The 14,536-nt window shown below is 45.6% G+C and overlaps 1 protein-coding gene across 2 annotated transcripts in view; it reads right to left on the bottom strand.

Annotated features, from left to right (window-relative positions):
• Positions 1 to 12,663, bottom strand: part of LOC114664945 (epsin-3-like) — a 35,319-nt gene extending 22,656 nt beyond the window's left edge. Inside the window, exons 1-2 of one of the 2 annotated variants that reach the window (XM_051918943.1) lie at positions 12,338 to 12,663; positions 7,604 to 8,393 (exon numbers count right to left, since the gene is read on the bottom strand). In XM_051918943.1, coding sequence (XP_051774903.1) covers positions 7,604 to 8,213 — 610 coding nt within the window. In that variant the 5' untranslated portion in view covers positions 8,214 to 8,393; positions 12,338 to 12,663. The remainder of the gene's footprint in view (positions 1 to 7,603; positions 8,394 to 12,337) is intronic. The other variant, XM_028819279.2, reaches the window with a different exon arrangement.
• Positions 12,664 to 14,536: the final 1,873 nt, after the last annotated feature.

The raw sequence follows: 14,536 nt of genomic DNA, 5'->3' as shown, positions 1-14,536 counted from the left end.
GAACATTTACTGGGACTTTACGAAGGTTAGAAAAAGTTCTTTTCATAGCACTTGTTCTCCATTCAGTTCAACACCAATATCGATTCCTTTTTCCATCCGTCCATCCATTATCCAACCTGCTATATCCTAACTACAGGGTCACGGGGGTCTGTTGGAGCCAATCCCAGCCAACACAGGGCGCAAGGCAGGAACAAACCCCGGGCAGGGCACCAGCCCACCACAGTGCGCACACACACACACTAGGGACAATTTAGGATCGCCAATGCACCTCACAGGCCTTGCACCCTGTGCTGGCTAGGATTGGCTCCAGCAGACCCCCCATGACCCTGTGTTAGGGTATAGCGGGTTGGATAATGGATGGATGGTAATCTGAATACACTCACTACTTCAGGGACTGCCTTCATGTCTGTATTTTTGCTTTTATTAAATAAACCTCTGCATTGTTTGGTTACTGTACATTCATTGCATAGAGTGTCATTTTGTTTTAATAGGAAGTGGTGTGATTAAATGGTGCGACTCAAACCACCTACACCTGAACACCAGCAAAACCAAGGAGCTGGTGGTGGACTTTAGGAGGACCAGGCCCCTCATGGACCCCGTGATCATCAGGGGTGACTGTGTGCAGAGGGTGCAGACCTATAAATAAATACCTGGGAGTGCAGCTGGATGATAAACTGGACTGGACTGCCAATACAAGAGAGGACAGAGCCGACTAGACTTCCTGAGAAGCCTGGCGTCCTTCAACATCTGCAATAAGATGCTGCAGATGTTCTATCAGACGGTTGTGGCGAGCGCCCTCTTCTACGCGGTGGTGTGCTGGGGAGGCAGCATAAAGAAGAAGGACGCCTCACGCCTGGACAAACTGGTGAGGAAGGCAGGCTCTATTGTTGGCATGGAGCTGGACAGTTTAACATCCGTAGCAGAGCGACGGGCGCTGAGCAGACTCCTGTCAGTCATGGAGAATCCACTGCATCCACTGAACAGGATCATCTCCAGACAGAGGAGCAGCTTCAGCGATGGACTGAGGAGATCACCCCCACACACACTATGCGACTCTTCAATTTCACTCGGGGGGTAAACGTTAACACTACACCATGTTATTGTCTGTTATACCTGCCTCGCATGCTCCACCTTGCACTGCGCTTTTATCGCTCTTTAATTAATATTGTTTTTTATCACTATGCTGCTGCTGGAGTATGGGAATTTCCCCTTATAATTCTTTACATTTATATAGCGTTTTTCTCACTACTCAAAGCACTCGGCAGTTGCAGGTTAAGGGCCTCGCTCAAGGGCCTAACAGAGCAGAGTCCCATTTGGCATTTTACGGGATTCGAACCGGCAACCTTGCCGATTGCCAGTGCAGACACCAGTGCCATAATTGGGGATTAATAAAGTATCTATGTATCGAACACACACATGCTAGCTTTTAGGCTTTCCCTAAACAGATGCCTAATATTGAGGAACAGACAAAATGTCCCAATTATCACCACCAGGCATGATAGTCCAACGAGGTTTATTTGTAAAATTGTAGCCATTAAGTGTAGACGTGAATTGCACCACCCTGCAGAGGCCCACATCCATCCGTCCTTAAAAAGCTATTTAGCTGTGCCATCGTGACCCTGGAATGTGACCGGACATCATTTTTCTTTCATTTCAGCAAACCGTCAGCCTTCTAAACAACAACAGACTCAGCAGATCCAGAGCTGCTCCTGCTACCTCGTTTGTTTTATCCTCTCCCAGATGAAGTGAAGGACGTTTTCAGAGAAGCGTCCGACAGTTAAAAATATTCTCAGCGGTGTCCGAATCTAAAATCCATAGAGACCCTTCTGCAGGGATTTGACCACTTTTTTTTTTTTGTAATATATTTGGTAATACTTTAGGAATTGCAATTACTCAAGACCTTAACAAAGGCTTCCTTCGCTGTTAATAACACAACACTTACAAGTCTCAGTAAAGTGGCAGGTCATCTGTTCAAGACGACCTGCTACAATATCTGCACTCTGAAACGGTCCAAAGTGGCTTAAGTGAGACCTACTGTAGTTCTCCTGAGATTGCATAAAACCTGCAACTCCTTCATATTCAGAAATCATTTTAGCAGCAGATCACACTCTAAATTGCCCAGAGATGAAGGACCGGTTTACCGAGGCTTTAAAAACAGCAATTACGACTAAAAGCAGCCTTGGTCAGGGTCTTGTTACGTAACAGTAAATGAGTTTTAGGTGCACATTTGCAACACCTAAACTAAAGGATTACCATTTATTTTTATGTACACGGTCACAGGAGGCTGGGGGTGGTACACAGCCATGACACCCAGGAGGACCGGAGGGGGGGGCTTATGCCACTGCCAGACCCCCTGGTGGCTTTGGGGACCACGGGAACAGAGCTTTGAAGCTCAACCCTATAGGGGCCCATGGTCACCACCAGGGGGCGCCCCAATACCTATGGAGCCCTGGCCCTCAGCACTTCCGCCACACCCAGAAGTGCTAGGGGGGGGATTGGGGCAGAAGACCAGGGGCACCCGGAGTGCTTCTGCCACACTGGGGAGTGCCAGCAGAAGCTAATCGGGAGGCACCAGGAGCACATCCGGGTGGGGATAAAAGGGGTCGCCTCCCTCCGTTCAATGGCTGGAGTCGGGAGTGCGGAGGACAGGAGTGGAGGCAGACCAGAGAAAGAGAGGCATTGTGAGGCCTGGACTTTGGGGGAGTTTTGGGGGTTGTGTGCACTTGTGTAAATATTAGTAAAATGTATAATAAACGTGTGGTGGGTGATTATACGATGTCTGCCTGTCTGTGTCCGGGCCATACTCCACAACACATACTCATATATATGCTTGGCCATACGTACACACATTCATATTATATGCAAGATGATTACATAGACATACACAGAATATAGAATCTCTCTATTATAAAAGGATTATATTATAAAACCCTCTCAGGGTTGGTAGCGAGATCCTGCCCCAAGTGGAGGAGTTCAAGTATCTCGGGGTCTTGTTCACGAGTGAGAGAAGAATGGAGCGTGAGATCGACAGGCGGATCGGTGCGGCGTCCACAGTAATGTGGGCTCTGCATCGGTCTGTCATGGTGAAAAAGGAGCTGAGCCGTAAGGCAAAGCTCTCAATTTACCAGTCGATCTATGTTCCTACTCTCACCTATGGTCATGAACTATGGGTAGTGACCGAAAGAACAAGATCGCGAATACAAGCGACTGAAGTGAGTTTCCTCCGCAGGGTGTCTGGGCTCTCCCTTAAAGATAGGGTGAGAAGCTCAGTCATCCCGGAGGGGCTCAGAGTAGAGCCGCTGCTCCTCCACATCGAGAGGAGTCAGATGAGGTGGCTCGGGCATCTGATTAGGATGCCTCCTGGACGCCTCCCTGGTGAGGTGTTCTGGGCACGTCTAACCGGGAGGAGGCCCCGGGGAAGACCCAGGACACGCTGGAGGGACTGTGTCTCCTGGCTGGCCTAGGAACGCCTCGGGATTCTCCCGGAAGAGCTAGAAGTGGTGGCCGGGGAGAGGGAAGTCTGGGTATCTCTGCTCAAGCTACTGCCCCCGCGACCCGACCTCGGATAAGCGGAAGAAAATGAATGGATGGATGGATATTATAAAAGGAAATCCCGGGATGAGACTCTCTCGGAGATAATTTCAGGTCCTGCGAGATGAGACTTTTGGCCCAGAGATTTTGACAAAGTCCCGCTCTCCTCTCAAACACTGACACCCACGCCCACGGTCCACTCACTGCTCATTCGTGTGAGTGCTATTGTCAGACACAGTTCCTGCACTCTCAGCTCCAAGCGGGGTCGGAAATAAAAGACAAAGAGTAGAAGACAAAGTAGAACGTCGTAAAGAGGTTCAAAAACGTTGGCGCGATACACATGCAGAGCAAGTTAGAGATTGTGAAAGTACTAAAATTCGAAAGTCTCCCACAAGAACGACACAAAGACGTTGCGAAGGTTTGGGGCAGCCACCTGTATAATATTTCCTGGCTGCAAAAATGCTTATTACAAAACAGACACGTTCACACAACGGAGTCCAAAACAGAACGGAGTATCTTCTTTACTGTAAGATGGTGGCTTTTAAACCCTCACAGGGGGAAGTGATGTCATCAGGACTGGAGACAGAAGTGATGTCATTGGCTACCCCAAACAGGGTGGGGATTTCCCCAAGAATGGTCTTCAAGGAATTAAGGGAGAGAATTAACGCACTTCGCCACCCCCTGGTCCGGCGTGGAACTGCATTTATTCAGGATCTTTGGTTGTCCCCTAAACACGCGTGTGTGACAACTGATAGAAAAGATCACATTAGCGCTAACAAACAGAAATTATTACTCAGTAAAATAATGGAAAAGAGATCGAATATATGGACACGGGTGATATGACAGAAGTATGTAGACATTGTTCGGATTTAAACGTTAAGTCGGAGACTTGTAGATCGTCTAATTCGTGTGACCATCAGGGAAAAGTTGTGTTTCTTCCCAATGAAGAGGTGTATCAGCGGGAATTAAAAGATTTATCGTTTGGTGAAAGTGAAATCCAGAGACGTGAAGTGGCTGGCACATAGCGCCCACCCTGCCAGGGGGGTTAGGCCCCTAGTTTTTAAACTAACTTAAGAATGGGAGAAATTCGACATTGGCTTAGTCAGCTTCAGTCAATATGGCTATCCCAAGAAAGAGAAGTCACAAAAAAAGCTAAAAACTGGCAAGTTATAGTTGAACTCTAAATTAGAAATGGGATACCAGTGTAACATCATCTCGTATATATAAATGTCTACACATGGAAGTGTGTCTGTCTGTCTGTCTGGCCCGGAAGTGAGAAATGGAGTCGGGGTAAGGGCTCCACCTCCGAGGAAGCAGAAACTCGTTCACCTCACTTGTAGTATTAGCATCTAAGCACATCGGCAACACGAAACCTCCGAAGAAAGAGTCACTTGCTTAGCCGCTAATACACAAGTGAGGCGAGCACATCGACAAAACGGTATCCCTTTTTCTGTTCCTCCCGCCGCTAATGCACAAGCGATACGAGCACATTGGCAAAATGAAACCTCCTAGGAGAGAGAAACTCGCTTAGCCACTGACTGACAACAGAGGCGAGCACGTCGGCAAAATGAAACCGCTGAGGAAAGAGAAACTCAGAGACAGATCCTCGTCCCTTGCCCAGAGAAGTTCCTTTCAGTTACCCGACATCTCAATTTTTTTTCCCCTCACGATTTCAATAGTTTAGGACCCCGGGATTACACAGCTAGTATATTAATATAATTCGTTTTTCTTTGTCTTTCTAGGTTTTTCCACTGAAACCAGCTTTCACCACCCTCACTATAAGACTTACTGCTCCACCACTTTGAGGCAGCTCCTCTCTTACAGTATCCATCTGCAAGCTCCTTCAATCCATCCATCCATCCATCATCCAACCCACTATATCCTAATACAGGGTCACAGGGGTCTGCTGGCGCCAATCCCAGCCAGCACAGGGCGTAAGGTGGGAAACAAACCCCGGGCAGGGCGCCAGCCCACTGCAGGGCACACACACCAGGGACAATTTAGGATCGCCAGTACAGCTAACCTGCATGTCTTTGGACTGTGGGAGGAAACCAGAACCCCAACATTTAAAAACAAATTTACATCAGGAGGGTGAGGCACAGTCTCGACCAGCAGGACGAAGACAAGTCAGAGAGAAAAGGTATGGCAGGTGTGCTTTAAGAAGTTGGCCAAATACATAAAGATCTGAATGCAAGACCGGATGGATGGATGGATAGATGGAATTTGGTATAGTTGGCAGGATTAGATAGCTAGATAGCGTAGTTGGCAGGATTAGATAGCTAGATAGATGGATGGAGAGCCTAGTTGGCAGGATTAGATAGCTAGATAGATGGATGGAGAGCCTAGTTGGCAGGATTAGATAGCTAGATAGCGTAGTTGGCAGGATTATATAGCTAGATAGATGGATAGAGAGCCTAGTTGGCAGGATTAGATAGATAGATAGACACACACACACACTTTATTAATCCCAAGAGAAAATTCACAGAAGAGCTCAGGTTTTGTTTTTTCGGGCTCAGTCCTCTTCACATTTGGACCCTTTCGCGTGTCATTTTTGTGTTGTTGCTAGTAAACATACCTTTGGCGTAATTTTGCTTTCAAGAGCTCCCCCTTTGGGTCAAAATAGTTATTGCAATAATGCTTTGCGCAGCCATCCATGTTACAATAAAGAAAAAACTGTGGCCCAGGAAAAATAGGGCACTAGAGTAAATGGAACAATATCGCAGCTGAGGGGATGTTGGCAGCAGAGATTAGTCAGAATAGGAAGGTCTTCATCGTGGACCACATGGGGGCCAGCTAAGAACCAACAAGGGAGAGCATCTTTATTTAAAAAAAAAAAAAAATTCAAAAGGACGCGCGGTCTCTACGAGTTTTAGGAGGGGCAAACAAACCCTAAAAATGTAAAAGGAAACTGGCCACAAAAGAGACGACTTTGCCACGGTGGCACATTGACACCAACCTAAAAACAGATACACTGCTGTACCTTAAAGCAGAATGACAGCCAAGTACCTTCTGTGACTTCAAACTTCAGCACCAGAGTCGCACGAGACACTCGGAGTTGGCACCTTTATGTCAAAATTAGAATTTTAATTGGACTGTGGGCACATTGTGGCACGGAGACATTTTCCATTGTCTTTTGCAGTTAAAAATGTGCACAGAGTCATAAATAAATATTACATTGAAGAGCTGTGCCATTGCAGGCCTTGTTGGACTATCGGGACCTGCTGGACACGGTTCAGAGCATTTAATTATCACCACTTCAACCTCAGCATTGAACATTAAACTTGCACCTTCTCTCAGCTGCAGGTCTTATTCCGTTTGTATTTCTATGCATGACCTCCAGAAGCACAGACATATCAGAGCGCCACTGGGGTCCACAAGGATGTGCCGCTTTCCATTACGACTGATCTCCAGTAACCTTTGTAACGGTGGGCCAAGTATTCAATGAGCGTTGCACTCCTGACATGCTTATGAAATATCACTCGTTCATATAGAATAGGTTCTTTATTTCTTACGATATGTTTTATTATGGGCGGCACGGTGGCGCAGTGGTAGTGCCGCTGCCTCGCAGTAAGGTGGGTTTGCTTCCTGGGTCCTCCCTGTGTGGAGTTTACATGTCCTCCCTGTGTCTGTGTGGGTTTCCTCCCACAGTCCAAAGACATGCAGGTGAGGTGCATTGGCGATCCTAAATTGTCCCTGGTGTGTGTGCCCTGCAGTGGGCTGGCGCCCTGCCCGGGGTTTATTTCCTGCCTTGCGCCCTGTGTTGGCTGGGATTGGCTCCTGTGACCCTGTCGTTGGGATATAATGGATGGATGGATGATCATAAAAGTGTTTACTTTTCCTTTAATTATACATTCTTGCTTTTTCCTTTCACTAACATGGCGTTTTGCTCCAGAAGTAAAAGGTTTCTTAGGCTCTGCCAGGAGAGACACAGAGAAAGTTCTTGGCATCCAGAGATTTCTAATAAAAAGGGGGGCAAACCTCCTAGTTAAACATCAAGCACTGAAGACCCTTGGCACAATTTGTGAAGCCAGAGCTAAAAAAAAAAAAAAAAGAACTAAAGCAAAATACTTACAGTTGTAAGAAGAAGGTGAACCTCTGGACCTTCCAAACTCCTCTCCATACAGGGATGACATGGTGGGCTGGCTGGAACGCCGACTCGGATAGCTGGTATGACAACTACTACCACCACCACCACCACCAATGCTCATGGCCATACTAGACATGCGCTCCTTGGTCTTCAGCGCATGACCGCGCTCCTGCCTCAGGCGTTCTTCATCCCGGATGAGTGCCACAAGCTGCTTGGCCTTTTCTCTCACGTTGATGCCCTGGTCTTTCCCATCTCGATCAACATACTGAAAGTCCCTGAGTGTCTGGATGGTGGCGATGTTCTCCTTGCACTGCTGGGTCACCTTATCGGAGCCCGTTTTGATAAGGTAGTCGAGTAGAGTTAATGCCTTGTACACGTGGCGCCAGTTCTTTCCATGGTCATTGAGCCGTTTCCAAATCATGCCCATCACTTCCGTAAAGGCTACCATATTGAAGGTCAGGTCAGCAATCTCGGACATCAGTGAACTGGAGGGACCCCATGGGTCATTGGAAGTGGCCTCCCGTACTTTAATTTCTGCCTCTGAATAGTTGTGAACGATGTTCTTCACCTGCCGTCGCAGGGCGGAGGTCGTCATTTTGACAACCTGTCCCGTGTGGAATACAGTAGCCGGCAAGAACAGTCAGGGGCCACACTTTAGATTTCCAAGAGCCCACCGTTCATTTTACGAGGAGAGAGATTAACAACAGCAAAAAATAAATAAATAAAAAATCACTGAAAGTTTTTCTTCATTTCCAGCTTGTGGCGCTCGAGAAACCTGAAAGACAAAATGAGAGAACATGAAGGGAAGGAAAACAACAGGAAACTCAAATGGAGGAAAGACAGGTGTGCATTTATTAGCGTTAGGTAAAATATGTGAGAGCAGACAGAGAATGAAACAAAACGCACACACACACACACACACACGAGCGAGCAGATCAAACAGGACACCAAAATGACAAAGACATGCCCATCGGTCCATTCTGTCACATGACTAAGGCAGCACAAAGGCGACTCCCACAAGCCTTTGCAGCAGGGGTGGGCAGATTCAGTCCTGGAGGGCCGCAGTGGCTACAGGTTTTTGCTCAATAAGAAGCCCTTATTGCTCAAGTGACACCCCTGCTTCACTTTAGTGGTCTCGCTCAGTAAGATTTTGAACCCTTGTTGCTTATTTTAATCTTAAACTGCTGTATTCTTGGTTTTTAATTTGCTCCTAATCAGCAATAATATGAAAATGACAAAGAGAGACCAGCATTTCTCCATTTCGCTTGTTACCATTGTGTGTGTTTATCACGCACTATTGGGTTTAATTAAATACTTGGAAGGAAAGTGAAGAGAAAAAAAGTGAAGCACTGAGAATAACTCGTCTGTTTTAGACATTTGGATAATATCCTTAGAAAGGAAAAAAAATGTAAGATACGAGAATGAGCCGACATACTGTAGTGGAGTTAAAGCACAAGCAAGCCATGAAATTAAATTATTGACAAGGACTGGTTTATAATTAAGCAAAAACCTGCAGCCACTGCGGCCCTCCAGGACTGACTTTGCCCACCCAAGGTGCACATTGAATCGACCAGATTGTCCATCGACTTTTGACATTTTTTAAATTCCATCCCCCCCCCCCCAAAAAAACGATGGATGCAGTGAACAGTAAGGTGTAATTACTCTAAAACAAAATGGAACCAACCTCTTACCATTGTTATCCTCCCTATGAACTTCATTCATTTGGGAAGATTTCATTATTATGTGACCAGTAACGGTGCACTTCGCAATAACGTGCAGTGAAGACACTTGACTTAATAGTGTTCATCCACTTTTCTTTCTCTGTATGTTTAGCATTTATTTGCTCCTGCGCAGCTCTTCTATTCTCCACCCTAGCGGCCCGCTTCTTCTCGCTTTAAAACTGATCAAGTCAGTGTTTGTGTTGCAATCACTTAGTACGTTTTCCTTAATTTTTCACTTAAGCTGGCACTTAAGTCTTCAATCTGCCTCAGGAATGATTTAAGATACGAAGAGGATGGGGAAGCAACGGTGAAGGTGGTTAGGGATGAGAACGGCGCCTGTACGCATACACTGCATGGCCGCCCTGCTGGTCGATCCTGCAATAAAATAAAAAGGAGGAATAACCTTGGAGGTCAATCATCACCCCGAAAGCAGATAGTAAAGGTCACGAAGTATATGTGTACCACATTTCAGGTCAATAAGTCAAACAGTTTGCAAGCTACAGGTGATTTAAAATCCTGGATAGACAAACAGACAGCCACAGTAGTGTACAGTACAGGTGCTGGTCATAAAATGAGAATATCACGACAAAGTTGATTTATTTCAGTAATTCCATTCAAAAAGTGAAACTTGTATATGAGATTCATTCATTACACACAGACTGATGTATTTCAAATGTTTATTTCTTTTAATGTTGATGATTATAACGGACAACTAATGAAAGTCCCAAATTCAGTATCTCTGAAAATTATAATATCAATTAAGACCAATGCAAAAAAAGGATTTTTAGAAATGTTGGCCAACTGAAAGGTATGAACATGAACAGTATGAGCATGTACAGCACTCAATATTTAGTTGGGGCTCCTCTGGCCTGGATTACTGCAGCAATGCGGCGTGGCATGGAGTCGATCAGTCTGTGGCACTGCTCAGGTGTTATGAGAGCCCATGTTGCTCTGATAGTGGCCTTCAGCTCTTCTGAATTGTTGGGTCTGGCGTATTGCATCTTCCTCTTCACAATACCCCATAGATTTTCTATACATAAATGCAAAGAATTATTATTATGATGATGTCGTCACAGGTCCTCCCTGCATGGAGTTTTCTTTGCCCACCACAGTCCTGCAGTGCCAACGGGGGTACGTGCCCCCCTATGATGGCCCATCCAGGGCTTGTTCCCGTTTGTTGGGTTTCCAACCCTACCCTGGATAAGCAGGTAGAGAAAGTTAATGGAAGGGTGCTTTTCAAGTTTCAGGTTCATGGACCCACTAAGTGGGTTTGCTTAATGTATAAATTTACGAGTGGATAAAAACAAAACCCGAGTGCCATTATGAACAATGCTGCATGTCCTCTCTCTGTGACACACCAACACGGAGGACTTTCAGGTGACAAATTCATTCAGGAGACGCACATCATGAAATGTTACGGGGGCTCCTTTATACCAACAGCAATAGGCCTAATATAGCGCCTCACCGTCTCCTTTGTTTTTAGTCATTAGCTTTATTTAGTGATAGATAGATAGATAGATAGATAGATAGATAGATAGATAGATAGATAGATAGGATACTTTATTAATCCCAAGGGGAAATTCAGTGGTGTATTTAAAGAGATTCTGTAAAAAGATGGAGACAAAATTCTGTCTACCTACATGCCTTCATTAAAAAGTAGTCCAAGCATATCATACGTCCAAATGCCATGTAATATATTAATATATCCACCCATCCATCCCTTCATTGTTGTTATCACAGATTATTGTAATATGCAGGAGCCATTTTTAGTATTTTCACCTCAACTTAAATGTACATTTTAGAGGGGGGGGGGGGGGTGCACACATTCCGACTGAACAGAGGGTATGGCAGACTGCCAACCTCGACAAGGTGCCAGTCTATCACAAGATGTGCAGGCGTCACTCAGGATGGCACTTTTAGCGTTTGTGATCGAAGCAATCTACACGTTTGGGGGTTTCAAAACAATAAAAGTGAATATGAGGAGCAGAAGACATACAGAAAATGGTGGATTTGAGCTCAGTCTCCTGGAGCTGCTGGGCAACAATGCCAACCCCTGCGCCACCAGACTGTACTTGGAGTACAAATGTGTCACTGAGCGAGTCTAATCTAGGCCATGCTGGCACTTGTCCCTAATGGTAAACACCTATCTTTCAGAATCCTCGTGCATTTATTTCATGGGTCATTTTTGATAAATTGTGACGTTCATGTCAAATTATTTTGATCCTTTTTCCCAGTTAGTGCTATTTTAGGGTGGGTTACAAAAAAAAAAAATCAGACGCACGCAGGACAGTCCAGAAATAAAATCCCTCCAGCATGTCATGAGGCTGCCACTCAGGTGCAAAGCCGGTCGGGTGACAGGCAAGAGTGGCATGCTAGGCATTGGGAAACTGGCACATGGGGCTTGACCTGGAACTTCATGTCAAATGAAACGAGTCAGTTACCGAATGTAAACAGACAACACACCGCAGCGACCACAGCACTATTCCGATCGGGATTCACCCGTCTCTCTTCCCCCTGACGAGGTGCCATCCATTCTCCGCCTCAAATCGATCCTTCTATCAATACCAGCGGCACCCCGGGCCGGTTCACGTGAGCTCACCGCATGCCGGACTGACCTTCATAGGCTACACTGCAGGTGTTCATGTCGCTGCTTCGCTCTTTCTGGTGCAAAAGCGCCGAACCTACAAAAACAAATGTGCCCTGCAAAATTTCGAGAAAGTACGAGAGATCGCTGAGCGGCCAAGTGTGGACAGTTTGGGGAGGGAGGGGGGGTGGTTTGCTTCTGTTACAAACCAAAGCCCTCTCACTTGGATCCGCGGACAGGCAAGTTTCTAGCACGGCGGCACAGTGCAATGAATCCCGGCCCAAGATGATCTAAAAGTCTACGGGAGGTGCCGACACATTCGGCTGTAACTTTACGACAGACGCTTATGCCAAGTCAAAAAAAGCAAAGAGCAGCGTTCTCATCGACACATAAATCCCATAAAAGTGAACTGACCTGCTGCCGACTCCACTTTTTTTCGCCGCAGCTCACCTGCACTCCGCTTGACTCAGCCTGCCTAGCGAAAAAGGAGAGTCCGCAGTGGGCGTGGAGACGGGATTGATGGGCGTGGCGTGGCGCCCCTGGGGAATCCCACCTGTCACTCATTATTAGCTTTGCCAATTAGGCTCAAGATTACTCTTTCTGCCACGGCTGAACAGCTGAGCTCAGACAGGTTGATTTCTGAATTATCAGAATAAAGGAAATGACGCCATTAGCCCTTTTCTACGTCCAGAAACGACTACTAGAAGTAAAATTGGGTCATTTGCATAAATCACGCCCTCTTGATAATCAGATGGGACTACTATCCGATTGAAAGAACGAGTACAGATCTAATCGGAACTTTTCGCGTTTTACTATTCATGTTTCGCCATTATTTTTAACTGGGATGTGGTAACCCCCCGACGTTATAATTGTATTTAAATCAATCAAACTCCAAATCGATTGACGCGAATGCTGAAGTCGATCTTCATCAAAAAACTGTGAAGTCTAACCTGAGGAGCAGCGTTTTGCGAGGCTAATGGAAAAACCAACATGAGGGACAAACTAATAATCCAATCAATATTTTCTCAAATAAAAGCCAATGCACGCCTTAAATCGGGATCCTTTAAATTGGGTAAAGCTGGCATAACCGGGTCTTTGATTTCGGAGGTCCATCTCTGCACTTCACGTGAATTTGAGTAAGGGGGACTCCTCGGGTAGCCGAAAGCATCGGGCAGAATCCAGAAATGAGTCGATCGGCGCGCCGGAAGCGGGCGGACGAACGAGAGACCACGTGCTCGCGCTACGTGTTGTGGCGCCGCCTTGTGGTTTGGCCGAGTACTTAATGTGCACAATGTTGCACAGACCAATGTGAATTAATACAGCAGTTAATGTGGGTACATTTTTTAATAATAGAATCGATAATATGTATTTTTCTTTACTTAAAAAACGCTGATCAGTTTAGAAACCTCCAGTAATAACTGGACTTATTCTGCTCCCTTGTCACATTTTATTGAATGGGCATGGCATAATTATATTTAATGATGAATAATTATAAATAATAGTGCAGCCATTCAACAGCGTCTGCTTTCTCCTAGAGAGAAGATGATACTGGTAGAATAAAAGAAAAAGTTGTGAATAATTCACACAGTGGACCCCTAAATTTTTTATTTTATTTTTATTTTTTTGCTAGCTGTGCCACCTGTCTAAAATGGGTTGAAATCTTAATAATCCGCAGAGACTTCCGCATATTCAGCGTTAACATATGCAATGCTCAATCTATTGGAATGTACTTTGTAATTCCTGTTATAATAAAATGCACTGGATTGGTAATTCCAACAGATGGCGCACAACGAACATTTTACAGAATATTTTGTTTCACAGGATATTCACTGCTTTTTTGTAATTTTTACTCATTAAACAGATCTGGGAGATTTGACTGTTGAGACCGTGTTATTTGATTTATATTATGTAGCGTCTTTCCCATCTATCTGTAATATAGTGCCATTCGCATTTATTACATAGTGCCTTTGCAATCTAGCTATGTATTATATAGTGCATTACATAACAGTTATGCAAAGTTTTATCTGTCTGTGATATAGTTCCATTCATAGGGTATCTATCATATAGTGCCTTTCTATCTATTTATCTATCTTTCCGTTATATAGTTCCATTCACATCCACCATGTTGTGCCTTTGCTGTCTAGCTATGCATTATATAGTGCCTTTCATATCGGTGATGTGATGTCTCCTCTTTCCGTCTGTTTATATTTGGAGCCCACGTTTCCCTTATTGTGTCGCTAACAGCCACAGCCTATCTCCGGAATCTCTGGTGCTTCTCCAGGAGCCATTAGGCGCTGATGGGACTCGAGCCAGTCTCAAGGCACACCCGCATTCCCTCCCACCGCCACCCGTCCTCCGTCTTTTCTTGCGGTTCGCCGCTCTGCCGTTGCTTCGCTTCTAACACAAGCGCCTGAACTTTCAAATTCCAGCCTTTCATCGGAATTCTTTGTGGAATGAAGCAAGACTTCATTCCTGAGCCCGCCAGTCTGGTTCTGCTGCATTCCCGATGTGGAGATCGTCCATCGGATATGCTGACTTGACTGTCTGGTCTTCATCATGTGTCTGCTCAAAGGCCGGAGACCCTCCCCTCCCATTGTTCTCTCAGGATCTGCT

Source organism: Erpetoichthys calabaricus, chromosome 14, assembly GCF_900747795.2.
Source record: "Erpetoichthys calabaricus chromosome 14, fErpCal1.3, whole genome shotgun sequence".
Taxonomy (NCBI): Eukaryota; Metazoa; Chordata; class Cladistia; order Polypteriformes; family Polypteridae; genus Erpetoichthys; species Erpetoichthys calabaricus.
This window is presented reverse-complemented; position numbering and strand designations above follow the sequence as displayed.